A 23828-nucleotide genomic window follows, 5' to 3' on the forward strand; every position below is an offset into this window, starting at 1 on the left:
CCGTCCAGCTGGATCCAGTTTCTCTGCACTCTGAAAAACATTTGGGAGAAATCTACGCGACACACTTACTGGAAATGTTTCCAGAGCTGTGAAGAAGCCCACAGGTTGCGACTGAAAGCTTAAACGCGTAACGCGTCGTGTTTTATAAGCTGATCCCGATTTAAATGTAGTGCAAGTTCAAAGAATCATTATTATTTATCTTGTTTTTAATGTTGTACAGCGCCGTGGTTCAGCGGCGGTTGTTGGAAGCTGCTGAAGAAATAAAGTTTGATTGAAAGAAGCAAATCTAAACACTGAGCGCAGCAGCAGCTGAAGGATGAAACCACTCATTCATTACAGTAATAATAATAATAATAACCGTCATGAGAATAACGAACATCGACGGTCAGAAACGCCTCCGGCTCCTCGCGTTGATCCACTTCCTACTTTGACTTCCTTTATGATCAAAGTGCAGAAGTGAAATCTTCATGAAGAAACACAAACACACGGCGTAAAAACAAACCCATTGCTTCTTTATTAGTTAGTCGTTTTACAGTAGTCACTCATACGTAGCTGCCTCGAGTTGGTCTTTTTGTCTCTTTTTACTTTTTGTTCCAACTTCTTCCTCATTTTTTATTTTTTTTCCACCAACACAACGGAAGAGTTGTGGACAAAGTATAAAAAAAAAAAAAAACAACAAAAAGCAAACAGAAAGAAACCTCGGGATAAAAATGCCCCTTTTCACAACAAAAAGTACATTTGGCAAAAGGTGAGGATGAAGGTGAGGATGAAGACGGTCCAGTGCATCTTTAAAACATCGATAAAGACATGACAGATTCAGTTCGTACTAAGATACAGAGAGAAGGTGAGATATGTCTGGGCGTCTGATTGGATAAGAGCTTTCAGAAGGCAGGGATTATCGTCCAATCAGATTTGATCTCCTCACTTGTTGCTAGGGGAAGATTGAAGCTGCGATATGCATCGTTAACAGACAGGCGTCGATCCCCACGTGGCAGTAAAAAACAAAAGACAACATACAAACTGACCCCTTCAGAAACATCGAGCTGGCGTGGTTATGGCACAACGGGCCGCATGACATCATGGCAGTTTAAAATGTATCTACCAATACTTTTTACTTCCTGGACGACTGCAGGTCCAAAAGGAACCGGACGGGGAACGGTGCTTTACCCCGACTGCACCGTTTGATGAATCAGGACTGTAACCAACTATCATCTTCATCATCGACAGTCCTCAGACCGCCCAGCGTTTCCCGAGCGGCTGAAACCCAAACACACCAAGTTCACAGCGATATGAAAGCACGCCAAGCCGCTGAAGTTCGGCCTCATTCCCCTTAATGAAAGCGCTTCGCCAACTAACTAATAATATTCATCTTTATTTGTACCTAAAAACCTCCTCTGCTTGTTCTGCAGCAAGCTAACACCGGTTAGCTAGCTAATGTCAGCTAGCGGTGCAAGGCTACGGTTTGGAAAACGAATTAGCTGTTTTCCTGCTCATCAGGCAGGATTTACATTTTGTTGTTAGGTTTTATTTTGTCACTGCAGAGCTGAACAATAACACCAGCGAGCTAACATTCGCCCATGACGCTGACGTGGGTGAAAAGAGCTGACCAACGTGGAACAAGTCAGTGTTAGCTTGTTACCTAGCTTATTAATGAGCTAATACGTTAGCTCATTGAAAGTACAAGTCAGTTTGGGAAATTAATTGCCATTTTTTTTGAAACACTGGAATACAGTTTCTTAGAAAGGAGCGAGCTAATGTTAGCATAACGTGGTAACGGCTCCACTCCACTTTGTGCCACGGTGTAATTTAAATGTTCTTGGCTTGTTTATTCTTCCTATTATTTTTTTTCTGATTTGCATAACAATCCCAAACCGCCACTGCTTTGGTAGCTAGCTTGTTACCTCAGCTAGCTAATGGGCTAACAACACAGCTCATTAACAAAGCAGATCTACGGTGTGGCAAAACATTTCTATTACTTTGAGCCACTAGAAGTAAATCTTAATTAGCTTGCTAGCTAATATTAGCTAGCCAGTGATAACAGCTGTTTTGACCCAATTTAAAACTGTAGATTCGGTTTTACGCCGTTGTTCTTCAGGTTTCAGTGCAGCAGAGGTAAAGCAACAACAACTGTGACAGAACGCTTGAAACTGACCAGCTAGCTAACATGATACTGTGAAGCTAACATGATACTGTGTAGCTAACGCTGAACACGCTACAATGACTGTAGTCCATCATTTGCTTTGCTGTCGTGAACATCTGGAATACAACAATATGAAATATGGCGTAAATAACATTTCTGACCCCCCCTCAGTGCCACTGCCTCACAGACAGACAAACAGACAGGATATCGATCCTGTAACGTTTTTGCTTTTTCATCCGAAACATCAGGGCGTCACTTAAGAAAACATCTGTGCACAAAGTTAAAGTCTTCACAACCAAAATCTACTGACTCTTGTGACAAAATCAGTCATTTCTTGCTTTTATGAGACACATCAAAAGCCAAAACGCTGCTTTGCCAGCGATCCTGACGTGAAACTCAGGAAGTGATGTTTTCATAAGCGACGGCCTGAGAGAACTACAGAAGCACATTTTAGCCAATAAAACAAAACACAGATGAAAAGTTACGAATAAAAACTCTGAAAGGCAAATAAAAATGATGACAGCGAATCGAGACTAAACTGAATTTGTGACTCTTGACTTTGAAGTCAAAATAACGACAGTGAGTCAAGATCATGACTTTAATAAGTCAGAATTATTTTATACTAAATCCAAATTATGAGAAAGGAGCCGAAATTGTGAGTTTTTAAACCAGAGTTATGAAATATTAAGGAGACAGCTAACAGAGACAGAGTCACCCGACTGTCAGAGCGCCGAGATACTGAATCAGACTTCACGTCATAATCCTGATTTTCAGTTATTATTTCTGCTTTTATTATTTCTAACTTCCTGTTTTTTCTTTTCCTGGCAGAAATGGGCTTCCTCAGCAAAACAGATTCAAACGCATCAATACGATTCGAAGGACGCAGCGAACACATGAAGACACGTTCATAAAGTGGAAAACAAAGAAAGAAGACTGTCGGCGCAGAAGGACTTCTCTCTGTTGCAGGAATGTCTCGACTGGAGGGGCGCGAAATAAATTAAACCCTGACTCAAAAAAATACTCCTGAGAAAACATGATCAATCAGGCTGATCGGAGCTGATGAACACGGGCAGACGGATGACGGAGGGAAGTGGAGCGCATGTAAAAACAAAGAGGTTTCAAACGCACACACACGAGGAAACAGGAAGGGAAACGGCTCAAACCAAAACCACACCTGAACAACCGTCACCTGCGGCGCCGACGCCCAGAAAGCAAAGTGCCGCCTTCAAAAAAATACTGTCGCGCCGATCTGAAGCCGCCGCTCGTTTAAAGCGACAGTCTGACACCGTAGAGGATGTGTTTAACCTCCAGCTCAGAGACGGGTCTGGTTAGCCTAGCTTAGCACAAAGACTGGAAGCAGAGGGAAACAGCTAGCCTAGCTCCATCAAAAGAAGAACCTTCCAACAACTCCCATTGTTTATTGATCGGGTGCAGAGATAGAAACGAGACGGTTTAGCAGCAGTTCACGCCTCAGTGGAACAAACTGCTGGAGGTTCGTCAGCAGTCCGACGTCAAACCTCAACACTTTGGTCCCAAATGAAGCGGCAGCTTCAAAACGTCAACTTCTCATCAGATTCTGATACAAATCAGTTTTAGACGCCGCGTTATTCAAAGCTCTTGTGTTTCGACAACATTTAATTAGTTAGAGGAGTTCGTCCAGGCAGCCGGCTCCAGCGACCCGTTCTGCTTCTGAGAACAAACCGGCGATCAAACAGCTTCTTCATCAGTCCGGTGACGTGACGCATCTTTGGCCCTGCTGCTCACTGGTCTGGTTTACACTGGTCTGGTTTACACTGGTCTGCCTCCACCACTGGGTTCACACACTGAAGCTGAATCCAACATCATGAGGCTGCAGCATCAAACACTGCACGTGTGCATTGATGATGATCGGCGTCCGCTCTGATCGCAGCCTCGGCACTAAACCGCAGATCCGAGTGTAAACGTTTCTCTGCTCTCGTGAACGAAGACGGCCGGCCTCCGATTATCTCGTTTGTTCCAAACTTTACTTATATTTACTTTAGGAAACTGTCCGTCTTCACTCGTGGAACAGCAGCAGCTCATCCCTCCACATTTTTCTGATTATAGCGGATTTGCTCAAAGCGATGCTGCCTGTCTCTTTTTCTCGTCGTGTCTGTAAAAACTTTATTGGAATTGTCACTGGACGAAACTGCAGGCCGATTCAAACGTGTGAGTTCTGAATAACAACGGTTAAGATTAATGATGACGCAGCGTCTGTCCAGTTTAAGGCGGGAATAATCTTTGCCAACGTCTCTGTGGACCTACAGAGAGGGGCATTATGGGTAACCGCAGAGGCTCTCTAACCACACCAGACTTCATACAGAAAAGATGCGTTTTTAGAGCGACAATCGAACATTTTACGGCAATCCATTCCTTCAGAGTCAGGTGAGAAAATGGATACCAATTTAGAGACACAGGTACATTTAGCCTAGCTTAGCATGAAGACTGGAAGCAGAGGCAAACTGTTAGCTTAACTCTTGTTTGATCTTTTACATCTGAAGGGGGGGGGGGTCATGTCACCTTTTAAACCACAGCAACTAAATATGGACAACAAAGTATTGATTTTCCACTTTTCCCTGTTCTGCAGCTACTGACGAGCAGGTGGACGCCTGGCATGATGATTGGTCGAAGGGTCGAAGGACGGAAGGAGGGAGGGGAGGAGTGTTGGCGTGGGGGGGTTCAAAGGTTACAGGTCATTTACAGTAAACTACAGATATATACACACACCCAAAATTGTACAGAGAACAAATATGTACATGCTTAGGGTTTCTATTTGTTTTTTTTACTATTACCGACAACTTTCCCAAAATACGTTTCTCCTCCACGTCTTCTTCTTCTTCTTCTTCTGTGGTCGCTGTACTCGCCAACAACACAAAACTTTATCCAGCGTCAGGAGAAATGTTGCACAGGTCCCTTCTCCTCCTCTTCCTCACCTGTCTGTAGTGTAACAAAGTGGGAGGCGAGGCTTGTAGGCCGTCTGGACCAATCAAGTGTCACATGACATGAGGAGGACCTTAGCTGTTCTTCAGCAGCGTTCTGTCTTCAGAAGGACAGGAGGAGGAGGAGGCAGACGTGGAGGAGGAGGAGGAGGAAGCAGCGACCGCGGTGGTGGCAGAGGAAGAGGAGGATGAGGTGGAGGTGGAGGAGGAGGTGTGGGAAGGGAAGGAGAGCAGCTGTCCGGTCTCAGAGGAGAGGAGGGAGCAGGAGCGCAGGGAGGGGCAGCGACGCAGCAACGGGACACACTGCTCCGTCACCTTCACACAACCTGAGACACAGAAACACCGTCAGGTAGGACAGAAGAGCTACAACACAGGCAGGAAACTACGATACTACGCTGACGATGTGATGCTTTACATCATTCTTCTCCCCGTCACACTGGACATTTGTATTAAGTTACGTTTAATTTCTGCAAGTTTATTCTGTTTCTCACGTTCAGACTCAAACCAGCAGTGAACGTCTCTGCTAACAGGTGTGTGTGAATCACAGCTGATGGATCTTCGTCCTCTGAGCCATAAAAACTGTTAAAACACATCAGCGAGCCGCTCTGCTGCACTGGGCGACATGTTCCTTCATCACCACGAACACACACACTGTAGTTTATTCTGCCTCCGCCCCACACACACCGTCCTGCTGCCCCAAACACTCACTACAGCACCACATGTGGATTCATCCGCCGCTGGAAATAGTCCCCGACAGATGCTCTGTTTCCTCCTGTTGGTCTGATAGAAACTACAGCGAGCAGCTGTTTGAGGAAACTACTGAGCCTTTTTAAACAGGAAACTACAGATCTGTGTTTTTAAAGATCTTCAGCAGGAACCAATGGGCTCGCAGCTGAGCGCCGCAGACAGGAAGTGAGACGGTGCTGAGAGACGGAGCGACGCGTTGCTGGTTTGAGTCTGAACGTGAGATTCGTTGACTGTAAGATTTACGGTTTAGAATCTGCTCTACTGCCGCTTAATAATTCTGTCAAAGGTTGTTTTATTTATTAGATTATTGTAAATCTCTGCTGTCAAATATCTGGGTGTAAAAACTAAATTCATGTCTGATCATCTGATCTTTACAACGCAGCTCAGAAAAATTTGTTTCGATTCAGAGAAACGTTAAAATGTCCCGCAGCTGCAAAAACAAACACACTTAATATAACGAACGTCTCCACCTGTTGTGTTATTTACCTGCCAGGTTGATGTGGGTGAGGCTCTCTCTCAGGGGGGAGATGGGGGAGGTGAGGGTGTGCACCGTCTGGTCTGTGACGTTTCCACACTGACTCAGGTCTAACCTGGTCAGGTGAGGAACGTATCGCACCAACAGACGCGACGACGCGTCCGACAGGTCCAAACCGGCCAATCGCAGCTCCGTCACGTTCTGGAAACGCCCCACTCTGGTCTCACCGTGAGCTGATCGACCAATCAGAGAGCAGAGACGAGTTAATGAACTGGGCTGATCGACCAATCAGAGAAAACAACATCAGACTGTTCAGAAAACGTTCCCAGAACTCGCAGAGTCGTAACATAAAACTAATCCTCTCTGAGTGTTTTAATCACAGTGTTCCTGTCAGGTGACGCTGTGTCCCTCACCTGTCCTGGTGTCAGGTGGGGGGGCCAGCAGCTCTCTCAGGTGCGAGTCTTTGAGGTCCTCCACTCTGCTGAGATCCAGCAGCTTCAGACAGGGACAGATGGCCTGACACAGAGCAGAGACCGCCGGCCACGGACAACCAGACACATTCAACTCCAACAGACCTGAACAGGACAGAGAAGACAGGTGAGACCCACAGGTGAGACCCACAGGTGAGACTTCATGCCGACAGCACGAAGGTGTTAAAACAAAGAAAAACCTCTTGACCTTTGGGAACACCTACTGTATCTGTGGTAATCACAGACTGTATATAAAGATGGACCACATGACAGCTGGACCGCCCCCTGGTGGCGGGCTGCAGTGCAGGTCATAAGCCCCGCCCCCTCCATGTTGGCGGATGGGAGGCGAGCCAAAGCTCCCGTATCCTGATATTTTGGCTTCAGTTAGTACAGTGCGAGGAAGAGGAGACGCGGCGTCCATCTTTATATACAGTCTATAGGTGCTAATACATGCACTCAACATTCACTTACTAGCTTTTGTGAGAGCTTTCGACTGTATCCCATGGCCTTATTTAGTAGAGGTTGACCGACAGCGGATTTTTAAAGGCCGATATAACAACGATAGTTTGGAGCAGGAAAAAGCTGATGGCCGATTAATCACACCGGGATTTGAAGTCCACCACAGCGTGGCCGGCCTGGGAGCCGGGCGGCGTGACGGCGGGTCCACGCAGCGGAGGACGGAGCCGGACAATAACCTGAGTCTGGAGAACGGGCTCGCTGCCAGGGGTTGGTACCGACCATCTCTCGCAGGACGACCGGGCCTCTTCCACTGGTGACGAGACGCGTCCTTTTGGGTTTAAAACGCCGCCGTGGATGTTGGCTGGTGTGTGTGTGTGTGTGTGTGTGTGTGCGCGCGCGGTGTAGGGGCGCGTGTGATCGCTACAGGACGCCTCCGCGTGGCTGGTGGAAGATGAACAGCCAACGGCGCCAAGCTCCTCCGATAACGGTAGTTTGTAAAACGACCATCTGTTGTAACAACTGAGCAAGTTTCATTTGCTGAAGAAGGGTGTGGAATACAGCTGAAAGCTCCAGAAAAAGTTAAAACGCCGAGTTCAGAATATCTGACATTGAACTTTTTTAACCAGCGACGACATCGTGTATGAAGTTCAGCGTGGCGCTTCATGTTGGTGCGTTAAAGGTATGAAAACCTAAAAGTAACGTGACAGAAAGCAGCTGACTAGATATTCTGACCGCGTTTAAAAAAAAAGGTTTTGTGAACGCTCGCGGAGTCCAGACAACAGGTGAACAGGAAGCGTTGGCAGCACACCTTGTAGGCGGTTGATGAGCCACATCAGCTGCTTCTTGGAGATGTTGGTGTAACCCAGGTTCAGGGAGACGGGCTGTCGGCGGATGATACCACTCAGCATGGGGGGGGTGATGGAGCGCTGCCGGCTCAGGTCGATCTGAGTCCACAACCGTTTATCACAACACCTGGAGGAGACAGAACGAGCGTCAGGCACGAGAACACACGCAGTAACTTATTGATCAGGATCGTGGACAGACTCTGATCGCAGAACTTTAAAAAACACACTTCAAACTGATCGACACAAGTATTGATCACAGGGATAAACTTTTGCTATATTCGCGATGTCGTCGTCACATATCAGTACACCTGATACAAACGGCGTCCCGACCAGCTGCGCTGAAGCCGCGTGTCGTCCCGTCGCTCTCTGCCGAGACCGACTGGACTGCGATCAACGGGTTCAGCAGCGGAGCTCGCTATGACACAGCAGACAGTGTGATGTCACTCACCAGCGGCTCCAGGTGCGGCAGACTCTCATGCAGACACACAGCTCTCTCTGGCTCAGGTGTGTGAACACTCTGAGCCACACGTCACGTGTCATGATGTGGGAGGAGCCAGAGTCCAGCGGCAGACAGCTGGGCTCGGGGCAGGTGGGGGGGGGACGCACCAGGTGTCTCTCCATCTGAACGGGCCGGGGGGGCGAGGGCACGGCCGGCGGGCTGCGCTTCATCATCTGAGAGCGCGGGGCGAGGCGGGACGGCTGCGAGCAGGGAGACGCCGCCATCGCTGACATCATCAGGCCGCCTCCCCCTCCTCCCCCGTTTGAGGTGGGGATGGAGGAGGAGGAGGAGGAGGTGTTTCTGGACGTCTGGTTCTTACTGTTGCTACGGATCTTGTTGCCGCGGCTGCCTTTGGTCCCGCCCCCTCCTCCCCCGCTGTGTCTGTGATTGGTCAGAACGCCGCTGGCGTTCTCCTTCTCCCCTCCCTCCCTCCCCCCTCCCGTCCCTCCCCGTGTCCGTCCGTTGCGCGCCTCCTGCCCGTTGCTGCGCTGCTTCCCCGTGAAGCCGTCGTGCTGTGAGGACGGAGGCATCTGATTGGAGGAGAGGGGTGAGGGCGGGGGGAGGGAGGCGGAGTTTTTCCTGGTCCTGTCAGAGGTGGGCGTGTCCTCCTCCTCTCCTTCCAGCAGTCCTCCTTTCCGTCCTCGCGGAGGTAACCCCGCCTCTCCTCCTCCCCCTCTCCGCCGAGCCTTCTCCCCCCCTCCCTGCTCCTCCTCCCGCGCCTCCTCCTCCCCCCTCCCTCCCTCCCCCTCCGACTCCTCACTGGCGCTGAAGCCCAGCTCGGCCAGACGTCGCTCCCTCTCCCTCTCTCTCTCCCGCTCGCTGCGACTCCTCTCTCTCTCCGCCCGCCCCCCGCTGCTGTTGCCGTAGACGACGGGAGGAGGCGGGGCGGGGGAGGAGGATGAAGGTGAGGAGCCTCCTCCCGCCTGCTCCCCCCTCAGGGAGTCGTCAGAGTCGGACTCGGAGTCGGACTCGGAGCTGGAGGAGGAGGAGGACGACGACTCTGGCCGACGCTCCAGCAGACACATCCTCTTAAAGCGCTCCAGTTTCTCTCTGTGATGGGAGCGCTGGTCGGCACTCGACGTCCCCCCTGCGCCTCCTCCCCCAGCGCCTCCTCCCCCGGGCTGAGAAGAAGTAGCGGTAGTTGAGGAGCCCTGTGTTCCTCCTGCTCCTCCTCCAGCTGAGGAGGTGGGACCGTTCGACTCCACCGCCTCCTGTTTGGGTTTCTGATGGAGAGAAGAAACACTCAAATCAGACAGACAGGCAGGCAGACAGGCAGACAGACTCTCTGCAGACAGACAGGCAGACAGAGAGACAGACAGACTCTCTGCAGACAGGCAGGCAGACAGGCAGGCAGACAGACAGGCAGGCAGACAGACAGCTCCTCGTGTTGGACCGCAGCTCATAAACAAACTGTCTCTCCGATCGTCTGACAGCATAAATGCAGGTTGATGACAGCTGTGTGATCCGTGTTCATCATAACTAATAAAATCATTCGTTCGTTCATCCGACTTTTATTGATACTCCGATCACCGAGGGCCGACCGCCATTTACACTGACATCGCCTCAATTACAAAGGCAAAGAGAAGGAAGAACGGCGAAGAGATGTACTAACAGAGAAGGCAACGCCGCCATTTAAACTTTCCCATTAGCAACGATAATTTGATAAATTAAAATAATACGAATGTAAGATAATATACGGTCTAAGCAGTGCTGAGGAGGTTTCAGGTCAGATTCCTAAAACGTCCAAAAGGTCTAAGTGCAGTGATTTTAAAGGAGCTGCTGTATTTTGTTCCAGCAGTCAGGTGAACGAAAATTAAACTCCTGGAACACGAAGCAAGAGACAGTCAGGGTCTGATGAAACCGGGCCTGGAGCCGGGCCTGAGCCCGGGCCTGGAGCCGGGACTGGAGCCGGGACTGGAGCCGGGCCTGAGCCCAGGCCTGGAGCCGGGCCTGACAGAGCGCGATGCTGCGGACATTTAAAAGAACTCTGATGGCCGATCGGTCGACACGTCGGCGCAGCAGCAGAGGAATCGCTGACGCGAGAACACAAAACAGAACCTTTACACGTACACGAGGTCGCAAAGAAGGCGTCGTACCTTTTTGAGGCGTTTCTCGTGGGCGCCCTTCATCTGAGAGAGAGACAGGAAGGAGACAGACAGTCAGAACAGGTTCAACACACGATCAGCACCGTCTCCTCAGTCGCCGGATAAACCAGCAGCAGACTGTGTTCACCTTCTTCTTGGGGCCGCTGTCCTGAGGCAGCTCCTTCTCCTTCTTCCTCTTGTGTCCCCCCTCCGTCCTCCCCCCCTCCTCCAGGGAGGGCGGGGCTTTCTTTTTAGGGGGAGGGTCATCGGTGAGCTTCCAGCGGCCCACCTCCCCGTTATCCAGCCTGCGCTTGCCCGAGCCGTCCGCCTGGTCCTGGACACAAACACGCAGCTGGTTCAACAGTCGGCAGGAAGCTTTACTTCACAGAAAAACTCGCCACAGAACAAACTGTCGGCGGCCGAGGTCAGGAAGAGACAAAACCCGAGATTTCAAGAATGAAGTCATCATTTTACCCCACATATAACTGCAGCTAAACTTCATTTTCAAAAGTTCTTATAAAACGACTTTATTCTTTATTATTTAAACATCAGTAATATTAAAAATGTCGTCATTTTACAACGTTTTCTTGTGATAAAGTTAATATTGTAATGCTGCGTCCTCTTTATGCTGCGAACATTTGTTATCTTGGATGTCACAAGATCACGACTTCTGTCTTGTTAAATTACGAGCGTTTATGACACGTGACATCCTGGTCGTCATAACAACGAGTCAGAGGAAAGTCTTGCTTATCGCCTGTACGGTGGCCTTCTTAGGACATCTCAGACTGCCAGACCGCTTCTAGCAGCTGACGGCGGAGATGTCCTGTTGGGAACCGAAGCGTGAAACGGGACGATCACCAAAGTCTTTAAGATTCATCCTCTGGGGAAACCTGAACCCCTGTGGTCCTGGTCTGGCTCTTACCTTACTGGTTTTACCCTCCTTGTGGCACTTTGGACACTCCCAGCAGTTTGGGATCTCATCGTTGATGATTCCTTCAGCTTTACCCATCTGAGGAGACAAACACACACACTGTAACACACACACACAGTAACACACACACACACAGTAACACACACACACACAGTAACACACACACACACAGTAACACACACACACACTATAACACACACACACAGTAACACACACACAGTAACACACACACAGTAACACACACACACTGTAACACACACACTGTAACACACACACTGTAACACACACACACTGTAACACACACACACACACAGTAACACACACACACAGTAACACACACACACAGTAACACACACACACAGTAACACACACACACAGTAACACACACACACAGTAACACACACACAGTAACACACACACAGTAACACACACACACACACAGTAACACACACACACACACTGTAACACACTAACACACACGCGTCTTAAACTGCATCCAAGTAAAGAAATAATTGGTTTCGAAGCCGCTCCTCGTCACCGAACGGAGGCAAAGTGTCAGTTAGATCCTAACGAACCGCACTGACTTCCTGCTGTGGCTTCAAAATAAAAGCCAAAGCCAATAAATCATCTTTGCTGGAGGCTTTTAATATGAAACCGCTGCAACGCGACACGTTTACACGAGAGTCTCTCTTCTGTATCTCCTTTAAAAAGGAGAAAACGATTAGTCGATGTTGATCAATTATTGAATCTCAGTAAACTGAATCTCAGACTGATGCTCGGACACTTTATCCTCACAGATTCGAACATTTCCCCCTTTTCTCACGTTGCTGCTTAAATCCTGAGTACGGTGGCCTTTTCAGGACATCAGACTGTCGAGCTCAGCTCTACGCAGCTCTCGACACAGCGATAGAATAAACGATTAATTTAGAAAACGATGGTCAGATTAATCGTGTGTTGCAGGTCGAGTTTCGACAATACTAGCCTATATATTATATATTTTATATTTCAGTGTGCAGGAACTTACGTGAAAAGATCTGTGTTATATTTCTCTGCTTCCTACCGTTGTTCTTCCTGAGATAAACGTCGCTGTGCTGACTGTTCGAGTTTGGGTTTGAAGAAGAAGATGCTGTGAACAAACGCTGCACAGACGATTTATCAGATTTCTTCCAGCGCTGGAATCGATTTCTACGTTGTGATATTTCCTTCCTGGTGTCCAAGGTGACGAAAAACAATCATGAACCCGCACGTTTAATAATTCCCTTTCAACACTAACGAAGGTCAAGATGAAAATACCTGCTCGCCGTTTTCTCTTACTGCTCTCAGTGAGATCATCCTCCGCAATGTGTTTGATTTGCATATTTATTCTTTATTCTGCTCTTTGCTGCTGCAACGACCCGATTCAGTAAAGTTTCATCTCGGAGAAAAGATGTCGAGCGTAGCACGTGAAACCAAACCTGTGACACGTGACGAGCCGTCCGAGCTACGGGGGTTAAATCAGAAAATACAGATATCAATAATGAAAGCAGGGTTTGACTCTGATCACTGACCTTGAGACAGCTGGGGTGGATGATTTCGTTGCAGATGGTGCACTCCATCAGAGAGAGGCTGAACTTCTCCTCCTCAGAGTCCACCGTGTCCTCCTTCCCCGCCTCGCCGCACGCAAAACACACCGCCGTGTGAGGCAACACCGGCTGTACAGAGAGAGAGAGACAGGTGAGTCCGACAGGCGAGTCCGGCAGGAGAGTCCGGCAGGGCGAGTCCGGCAGGGCGAGTCCTTACAGGGCGAGTCCTTACAGGGCGAGTCCGGCAGGAGAGTGGACATTTGGAAAGAAACCCCACCGAGAGTCTACAGCCGTGCTAGCAGCTCAGCGATGCTTTGAGCTAAATGCTAACATCTTCATGCTAACATGCTGACTGATCCTCCCACTCCTGTAACTCTGTCAGAAACAGGCATCTTTTTATTCCAGTAGAGCAACAACAATTAAACTATTTATCTATTAGCTGAACATCATTTGAGAAAAAAAAAAAGTGTGAATTTTTCTGTCTTCTGTGACATTAAACTGAAGCTCATAATAACCGACAGTATAATAATAATAATAATAATGTCAATGATTAAAATGAGTGTTTACTGCAGCCCCGTATCCCACACACTCTTCTTCCTTGTCAAAACCTGGAGCCTACATTACCCACAATGCAACTGGACTGCTGACAGCTGGGTGTGAGATTGGGGTGTGTTATGCTAGCAGCGGCTAATGTAGCCTGGAGCGACGTTGCACATTCCTAAAACCTGGACCAAACAGAAATGAAGACATCAAAGTAACAGTCTGACGGTGAAGATCGACGAGGAGGAGACGAGCTGCTCCTACTGACCCCACTGTCTCCGAGGAGCCACCAGAGGGCGTCTCTCCTCCTCCTCCTGCTGCAGGAGGAACGAGAGGAGCATCCATCCACCCCCCCACCCTCTCCTCCTCCTCCTCCTGCTCCACCCGTAACCACAAATAAAAACATAAAACTACAAGAGAAATAACATGAAGAGCAGCTCATCGACTGGCTCAGTGTGTGTGTGTTAAAGCATCTCTGTGAAACCATGGCGATGGATCAAAGCCAACTCTCTCTCACAGCACCAGCAACCATCTCTGGTTGCCACGGAAACCCAGCATCCTCTCCTGCTGGGCTCCAGCTCTCCGCTGATGCTATTTGAAGAATCGACAGACAAAAAAAAAAAAATCCACACCTTCAGTGTTCGCAGGAGATGATCTGACTGAGAGAGCGTGTTCTCGTATCTTTGTGAGGACAACACGTCTTCATTGATCTCTCTCTGAATGATTTCTGCATCAATGTGATAAATAACGCTGATTTATATTTAAAAAGGTGTTTTATTTGCTGCATTAGACTGTAGAGGACTAACCTGATGTGGCTGTTCTCACCGAGCGCTACTGCTAATAAAAGTCTTGTTGATACATGTAAATGGAGGCCTTTCAACGAAACTGAGCACTTTGTGGTTGGTGTGTGTGTGTGTGTGTGTGTGTGTGTGTGTGTGTGTGTGTGTGTGAGTAATATGTGGTTTAAGACCAGCTCGGTGACTCATTCATTAGTTCAGTGAAAGAGCGTAAAGAGTATTTAAATCAGTTTGAGTATTTTTGTATTTCAGCCAGCAGAGAAACGGTAAACAAAAGGTGTCACTTAAAGGTTTTAAAGGTGATCTTTAACAACGAGACCTGTCAATCAAGCTGCTCCGTGTGTGTGTGTGTGTGTGTGTGTGTGTGTGTGTGTGTGTCTCACCGCCGTGCACTGTCTCAGGAGGCAGGACTGCTTCATCCGGCCGGGCCCTCCAAACTTCTTCATGTCCTTACAGAAGTGGCACTCCCCACACTCGGTCCTCATGCAGGCCTGGCAGCGCCGGCACCGCGTCCGCCTGCGCCTCGCCCCCCCGCCAGCCCCCCCGCCCAGCGCCTTACTGCCCGACATCCCCGAACAAGTCAGCTGCAGACACACAGAGACGACACACACAGCGGTGAGGACAACAGCTAACATTTTTTATACTTAAGGATTTTCGTTGTGTTGATCCGAGTCACAGAAATAAATAAAACACATGTTTAGTTCAGTTTCATAATAATGAGAATAAAGACGCGTTTCACATCTTCGTTCCTGAACCAAAACAAAGATGGCAGCCTAAATGAGAGCTGCGTCCTCGTCCGGCTGCCATCTTTGTTTGGGTCAAGGATACTACAGCTGCAACGATTACTTTAATCAATGAGTCAATCCAGAGAATACTGACTGGAAACTATTTTGATAATTGATTAAATCGTTTAAGAGAACCGCTCGTTCTCTGGTGTCAGTTCTGACTGTTGGACAAAACGTCACATTGGAGAAATAATACTTACATCAATTATAACTATTTTCTGACATTTCATGGACTCGCTGGTTAACTGATCAACTGAGAATATCATTGACAGATTAATCAATAATGAAAATAGTGGTTAGTTGCAGCTCTAAAGGATTCCCTGTTTCCACACCCCCTGTGCAGCTTATTGCCAAATAGCTATTTAGTCAACTGTTCTCGTCTCGTAAATACGTCGTTTATAACAAATCAAAAGTCCTTTTCCAAAAGAAAATAATGGCAATCGGTGATCACAGTCCACCATCAGCCAGAAGCAGCGTTTCACATGACGCAGTTGGATGCCGTACAGTGCGCATGCAACAGGAAATTCTTGGCCGAAGTGATCGTCTAAGGGCGGGCCTGGCCGTAGATCTCGTCATCGAGCAGCTGCTCTTAAGAAAACCAGCGGCGGCCTCACGAGAGGCCAAGGGATGACTTGGCTGCTCTCCATGACAGCTTGCGCTGAAGTCAACAATGCCATGCAAGAGCTGACGGTGAACCACAACACTGGCGAGCACAACGAGGACATGACAGATGCGTCAGGGCTGAACTATCGCCGACCGACGACAGACGCCCCTTCTGCTCGGATCCAAGCCTGCGCAGTGTCCCGACTGGGGTCCATGCGCAACGCCATCGGAAACGACATCTTGGCCAGCATGGATGGACAGACTACTGCTGAGTGTAGACCAGGCGATCACCATGACTACAAAATCATTGATGGCAGTGCAGGTGGATCCTCACAAGGAAGTATGGCGAGGCGGTTGTCGTGCTCGGGGGTTATCGGGGCGCATCCACCAAAGACATGACAGACTGCGGGCGAGCAGGTGCGAGGATGGAGCAGCCGTAACCACGGAGGACGACGTGCCTGTTACAATGAATAAAGAGGAGTTCTCTGCAAACAACACAAACAAGCAGCAGCTGGCATCCTGCGTGCACTGGCATCCTCTTCATCCGTTCAACAGCCGGGTGTGACACTACCTCCCGCCTCCATGGCGCTGGGAAAGGAGCTCCCCTCAAGAAACGCAGGCAGCTTCCACAGCAGATGTGGTGTCAGCAGGAGAGACTGCGTCGCTGTGCCTGTACAACGGGAGGCCTGGGGGGACTCGACTCACTCAGCACTTTTGTGTGGCTACTAGCACCTCTGTATGTACAGCCAGAGTCGGCCACCTACGTCAGCAGCAGAGAAGTACCATCTTCGTGTGTGCTACCGGGTGCAGCAGTGGAGGGAACCGCAGATGAACTCCTGCCACAAGAATGGGGATGGAGAGCGAGCGATGGGGGCTTGTCCCCGTCCCAGACGGACTTACCACCAGCTCCAGGAACTGCAGGGTCATCGGACGCACCTGCACAACAGACTGCAGCAGCCTGAGGTGGCCATGCAAGAAGCACGGCACTGAGCGCCATGTAAATCAGTGCCAACAATTATATGGATTAGTGCCAATTTATATACTAATACAGTGATGCTGCTTTAAAGCACAGTGGCACCAGGCTATCGTTAAGAAACACTCTCCACCACTTGCATCTCTTACAGAAGAGACTTTTATGAGTAAGAAGCATTTGTCAGATTCTCTGTAGCAATTTGTGCGAGTTTCCCCCCTTTTTCCTCACAAAATGCGTGTACTAATATATTTAACAGCTCAACGACCTGTTCCGATTACCACGTAGGGCCGGGCGATATGGCCAATATAGAAAACCTGGATTTCTTTCAAGCTTCAGCCGCGTCAATCTGTGATGATTCACAATTTTATATTTAAAAAAATGCAGCATGATTGAAACTTTTTTTTTTTTAAAGGCAGGAAAAACTTTTTGTGCATGTTGTATATGTTATATATACAATAACTCGTAGACATATTACAAATCATACATGAAATCTAATTTCATATACTGCCCATCTTGTTTTGTTATTATTAAATAATTATACACATACAAAATTATCTTTTCAAAAGCTGCGTTTCCACCACAGGAACTTTCCCCAGAAACCTTTGGAGGAACTCACCGCAGGGACCAGGGTCTAAATTAAGTACCATTTTGGGGGTTTTTGTTTACCCCCCAAAAAGGTCCCTGCTCGGGGGGGTAGTAACTTTCGGGGCGGGGCTTGCTGCACTGAACATTTCTGATTGGTCGAGCTCCGACCGGCGGAGCAGCACCGGCAGGCGGGAAGCCGTGGTGGAAGACACCGGCTGACCAGTCAGTTGAAGGTAAATCACATGCTGCTTGTTAAATGCTATAACAGCTAACTGTTGTCATGCTATGGCTACCCTAGCCGAAAGCTAACGTTAGCTACATGCTAAAGCCAACCGCTAATGGTGGTAGTAGTTAGTTGTGGACCTAAATGTGCGTACAGTCGCTGTTCTTGTGTCTGAAAACAAGCGTATACACTGCTGTATATGTAAAAAAACAACATAACGCTTGTGTTGCCGTATTCTAATATTCACGCTCTGAGGAAGCAGCGGCTCGCAGTTTGACCGTTATACAGCGCTGAGCTCAGCGTTGCAAACAGGTGAGAGCGCACAGGTTAAACTAAGCAAAGGTCCTCGTGCTGAACTGCAGGTGATGAGTTTAATAAGTTAAAAACAGCAGAGTTACGCAGCTGTCCTTGAAAAGTAGCTCCGGGGGATAAAAGTTCCTGGTGCGTTGGGTGGAAACGCGGCTGAAGACCTGCAGGCTGTGATGTGAAAGTTAACAGAAGTTAATCAATACTGAGACTCAAACAGGTTTGGTAAGAAACCCTGTAACTGAACCTGAAGGCTGATGTTCCAGTTTGGTCTCAACACGACGGCGATCTGTCGTTGTTGAACTCCATTTTTCTGCCTCGTGCAGTCACGTCGTCACTACGGCAACTACAGAGATACCACACGGACGCAACATGAGCTGTGATTGGTCGGTTTGGGCTGCAAGTTTCTGATGCTGGTGGAGATTATTGAGCGAAGACACTTCTCCTTTCCAGTAACACACATCTAACAGACACATCTGTGTCGTGGTGGGGGCGTCGACCGGTCTGAACTATGAATCAGAACCAGCACTGTGCACGGACTCCACGGGTCCGGCTTCAGCAAACGGCTACGCTCCACCTGCGCACGACCGTCACAACACACACACACAGCGTAAGAACAGTTGTTCGCAATCATCAGTATCCAGGTTTCCGATGCAGGTTTGTGTTTCAATCGTCCGCATTTCTGTTCCGAGTTTCTTCAACAGGAACAAACTCCTTTTCATTTCTGACCGTCTGAACTCTCCATCGCGGCGACGCTCTGCCTTACCGCCGCCTTCCACTTTTATTCCAGCACTGACGGTGCTTTCAGGCAGCGATACGGGAGCTGACCTTACTGATCCGAGTCCGGTGAACGAGTCACGTCTTCACCAGCAGAGAACAGGTCGGTGAAGAGAAACATCAGCGTCACAGTCTGACGGTCAGCTCTGGGTCAATAAACAAAGTTTATGATAGCAGTTAGCAAACCCTGCTACAGTAATCGTGTCAGGCTGCTAACAGTTCCCTCTCTTTATCTGCGTGATGAGATTACAGGTGGATATCAGCAGCCTGAGGTGGTCGGGCTGGTCGGAGCCGCGGCGGCGGAGTTGCGTCCTGCCGCCGATTCAAACTTCAGAACACTGACGTTGCCCGCCGCAACCGGCCGCCGCCTGAAAGCACCGTCCACCATCATATTTACGTTTTACCCACTGACGTAAATTATGTTGAAGATGCAGAGAACCTTTATTCTTTTATTCTTGAATAAACATCAGTGATTGATTTGCACGTGCAGACCCCGGATCAGATCAGATGTTTACAGTGACCGTATTCTTGTTCCTATCAGAGTGCATTTCTGATGTTTACGTCCGTCTCGGCGCATCCGTCAGCTGAAAGACTGATCAGAGACCTGCTTCAGAGGAGACACGGGTCCGCCTGCCTGTCCGTCACGCTGGAGGCGAGTCCACGATTAAGTCGGTTAAATAGATTAATCGATCAGTTGATCGACAGAAAAGGAAATCGGCAACTATTCTGATGGTCGATTAATAATAATTGGCAGATAAATTCAAGACTCTTTGTTGGTCGAACAAAACAGGCATTTTGATGACATCACCTCGGGCTTTAGGGAACTGTGATGGACATTTTTAATTTGTTTTCTGGCATTTTATAGACCAAACGATCAATAGGTGAATTGAGAAGATAAGTGGCATATTAACTGGAAACAATCATTAGCTGCAGCTGCATCACCGCTGCTAAAAACTACGACTCACCAAGCGCGGCTCGGTTCCCTTCATTGTTTTGTCTATAAAACGTTGTGTAATAGTGAAATATGCCCGTTATAAAGGTGACCTATTCAGTTTACTCTCAAACAAAACAGAAAAACAGTTCTTCACATTTTCAGCATAAACTAAAATGAATTAATTATCAGGCTGCGGATTAACTTTCTGTCAAACGACCGAGCGAGCGAGCGGCCGTGGTTTCAGCTCCGGTACTCAGAGAAAGTTACAGGTTTGTCGCTTCGTACCGAGCGGTCAGAGTCCGACGGGTGCCGACAGGTGAGGCGTTGGCGCTCTACAGACACACCTGGACACTAAAAAGATATTTCACAATTTAAACAAGAGCTGTAAACGATTAGGAGTGACTGAAGTCGACTGTTTTAATCATCGATTCGCCGTTTCAGTTTCATTTTAAAGCAAAAACACAAGAAATCCCCTCGTTTCAGCTTCTCAGTTGTGAGCTTTTGCTGCTTTTCTTATGAGATAGATAGATAGATAGATAGATAGATAGATAGATAGATAGATAGATAGATAGATAGATAGATGTTATGTTATCTTATGTGATAAACTGACAACGTGAGTGTTGGTTAATGAGACGAAACACGCAATTTGATGACATCTGATTGACATTTGATGACAATATTATAAACATATGACACATTAACATTTTTGATGAGGATCCCTTGAACTGCGTTATTAAAGAATTGTGACCAAAACATTTGCGGCCTCTATAACGACGACAAACCCCCCGATGTGTTTATACCTGCGGTGAGATCAGCTGGTTCAGGCTCTGGCTAACAGCTGCTGATATTTGTGGAAATACTACAGAGGCACAAACGCTGGCGCTCGCTGTCCGCAGGACTGTAAAACAGTTGATAAATCAATTAATCGATCGACCGAAAATTCATCGGCAACAGTTTTGGGAACCGATTAATACATTTACGGGTTTTTAGGCGCTGGTGTCAAGGTTCTCCGGATTTTCTCGTTTTACAGAAATCACAACTGAGAAGATTTTCATTTTTGTATAAACAAAGACTTGAACGATTGATCACTTAGCAAAATAGATTAATTTTCTGTTGATCGACGGATTGATTGACTAATCGTTGCAGCTCTAACATCAAAATGTTTCCACTTTCGTCTGAAGTAACCCCCCCAAAAACACAAAACCCAAGCCTGCTGAATCTCGTCCCACAACAACCTGGACGCTTACTTTGCTCTTGATAATGTTATTGTTTCTTCTCTTGTTTTTATATATATATATATATATATATATATATATATATATATATATATATATATATATATATATATATATATATAGTCCTGTTTCTTGTTATTCTAATTATTTTGGAATATTTGAATTGCTTAATAAAAGCAGAGGTAAAAACAGCCTTACAAACAAACGATCTGATGAAATCAGTGAAATGAAAGCTCCCTGGATTGTGTAATCGATTGCTAACGTGTTAAAACGCTGTAAACTTCTCTGGGACTGTCCAAATGCAGACTGGGACCATTAGCATCGGACAGATGACCAAACCACAGAGCTAGCTAGCACAAGTTAGCAGCCAGGAATAATGAAGATGCGCATCTGGCACGACTTGATAGCTGCTAACGGCTAAAAACTAGCGCGTCACAGTAACCTACATTTAGCCAACGCAGGTAAACACACTGACACCTGCGGGCGTCTACAAAGGTTAGGTCTGAGGTTAATTAATCGATCACATATCTGAAATGACACACACTATCCGTCCCCATCCCCCCGGAGTCTGAAACGCTACGCTTGCTAACATGTTAGCTAGCTGCTCTCCCATCGCACTCTGCAATACGCTTCCTCTTTCATTATCTCCGTTACATACAGTTCACACCGGCCCGGTGCGGGTCGGGACCTAACGTGGCTGATGGTGAAAGAAATAAACCCGCAGGTACAAACCTCTTCGTATCAGGTCGCATGCTCCCTGGTCGCTCATTAGAAATAATATTAGCCAACAGTTAGCCAACAGTTAGCTTCGGTGTAGCGCAGCTAGCCGTCCGCTTCCTTGTTTCTTTCTCCGCCAGGCTGCTGCTCGCTCCCGGGCTGCTTCACATGCGTCCCATCGCGCTAGCTCCCGGTGTTCCGGCTAGCTCCCGGGCTAGCCCAACGGACCCGCTGTGGGTCTAAATGTCTCGATTACCAAACTGATCGATATCGATAAAGTGAAGGGCGCAGCGCTGCTGACTGAGTCGTGCCCATTCACTCCTCTCTCTCCCTCCCCCTTTCTCTCTCTCTCTCTCTCCCAGTGTGAGTCTCTCTCTCCCCCCTCCGCTCCGCACGTTACAACGTGTTCTTCTCCTCTTCTTCCCGGGGGGGCTTCAAAACACCTAAAATGGCTAATTTTAACTGTAGCGCAGTGTTTTAAATCGGCTCGCGGTTGTAACCCTCCGCAGGAACTAGGTCCCGCTGCTCGCTGCGTTAAAATGACTCAGGAGCTGTGCGTGAAGCGCAGCGCGCGGCTATTGTTCTCCGGGCCCATTGTGCGGCCGCTGCTGTGCGTGATTTGGCTCAGTGTTGTGAATCAGTCGGTCGCCTGTGACGCGTTTAACCCCCCGCATTGATTACGTCACACAGGTGACTACAGGCACCGCGCTCCATTTTTTTTATTTTTTTTTTTGCCTCGCAGGAAGAGAGAGAGAGAGAGAGAAATTAAATAAATAAATAAATGTTGTAAATAAAATATGGGCAGCGAAAATGTGCACGCCCCGCCTCTGCGTGGTTGCGTCACAATGCGTCGGATGCAGAAAAGCACTTCGGGATTTGTAGTTTTCACCGTAACGTGGTGCATATGTTTCGTTCCCTTGTTTTGTGTTTAATTCGCGAGCCATTTTTGCCACAAAAATAAACAAAAATATTAATAATTTTTTAAAAATGCTTTCAATTGTACCGTCACAGCAGTTTACAGCAAAAAAGACAAAGATAACGAGCAAAAAAACTACAATAATGATCAACAATGGCTAAAACATGAGTGGGAGAACGTTTGGTGTACATACATGTGTAATGTTGTGCAGTGCTGACAAAGTGAAACGTCGTGAGGCGGACGGTGCAAACGAGCGAGCTTCCATCCTTATTCTTAGTTTTATCAGCGAGTCTTTTACGGAGGCCCATTTCTGCCAGGACAGTAAAAACAAGTTAGCAATGAAACAATACAAATACTCACAGTTATGACACGGTAACTCAAACGTTCAAACGATTTGACAACATTTAGACTTTCCGAGTCACAGTTTTGACTCGTGGAGAGTGACACTATTCATGTTTTGGCAAAGCTTTGCTGCCCAATGTTCTTATCACGTTTAAAGTTTGACACGATTACAGAAACACTGTTCAGCCATAAATAAACCGAATGTTAGCAATGACAAACGTAAATACAGTCACGGTAACTCACAGTTATGTGCAGACGCAGTCGGTTCATTTCACAGCGTGATGTCTAAATCACAAGTTCATCATCCTTCATGACAAAATGACAATGATGATTATGTCATGAGCGCCAAATCACGGATAAAGTAAAATGATTGTGTCCGTGGTCGTTTTTGGCTTTCGTGACTATGTCATGATGCCAAATGAGTATTAACATGAGCTGCTGTAACTCTGTTAGCACAAACTTACTCATTAAAAAACACTTTTATGGATCCATTTTACTCTAAAATGAATTAAAAGAAATAAACAAACAAAAAGTATTGAAAATATAAAGGCCTGCGGTCCCACTGAGCCGGTAAAAGTTGCCCCTCAGTGCTGAAACCACCGAACCGTGGCTGTATGAGCACGTTTATTATCTACTAACTAGATTTCAGTTTTCTGATGTGACTGACAGGAATGGATCCCAGAGTCTGAGTGTAGCGCTACCAGATTACTAAATCACAATGACGTCCGAACGCTGACTTACTGACCTCGTGCGTTTCAGCGACGAGGAAGTGCTCCGACTTTAACTTCTACACAGGAGGTGGGAACGCAACGCGTCACACTGTTACACACCGTCCAGGTTTCCACGACATGGACGTATTACTGTGTAATTACATGAATTCAGTTCATATTTATAAATCAGCTTCCAGACCAACAAAGCAAAAAATC

At 47.6% G+C, this 23828-nt stretch overlaps 1 protein-coding gene across 2 annotated transcripts; it reads right to left on the reverse strand.

Moving 5' to 3' along the window:
• Positions 1-491: 491 nt before the first annotated feature.
• zgc:158376 (uncharacterized protein LOC100101643 homolog) lies at positions 492-22356 on the reverse strand. 2 transcript variants are annotated; one of them, XM_044181213.1, is made up of 11 exons: positions 21660-22354; positions 14890-15090; positions 13155-13298; positions 11599-11685; positions 10825-11010; positions 10689-10721; positions 8542-9815; positions 8057-8220; positions 6733-6894; positions 6331-6552; positions 492-5423 (listed from the first exon to the last, which is right to left on the reverse strand). In XM_044181213.1, the coding sequence occupies exons 2-11, from the start codon at positions 15073-15075 to the stop codon at positions 5173-5175; spliced, it is 2709 nt and encodes a 902-aa protein (XP_044037148.1). In that variant the 5' UTR covers positions 15076-15090; positions 21660-22354; the 3' UTR covers positions 492-5172. The 2 variants fall into 2 exon arrangements, with proteins under 2 accessions (XP_044037148.1, XP_044037149.1); XM_044181214.1 differs by lacking the exon at positions 10689-10721 and having other exon boundaries at positions 21660-22356.
• Between the last annotated feature and the right edge of the window lie 1472 nt (positions 22357-23828).

Source organism: Siniperca chuatsi, linkage group LG21, assembly GCF_020085105.1.
Source record: "Siniperca chuatsi isolate FFG_IHB_CAS linkage group LG21, ASM2008510v1, whole genome shotgun sequence".
Taxonomy (NCBI): Eukaryota; Metazoa; Chordata; class Actinopteri; order Centrarchiformes; family Sinipercidae; genus Siniperca; species Siniperca chuatsi.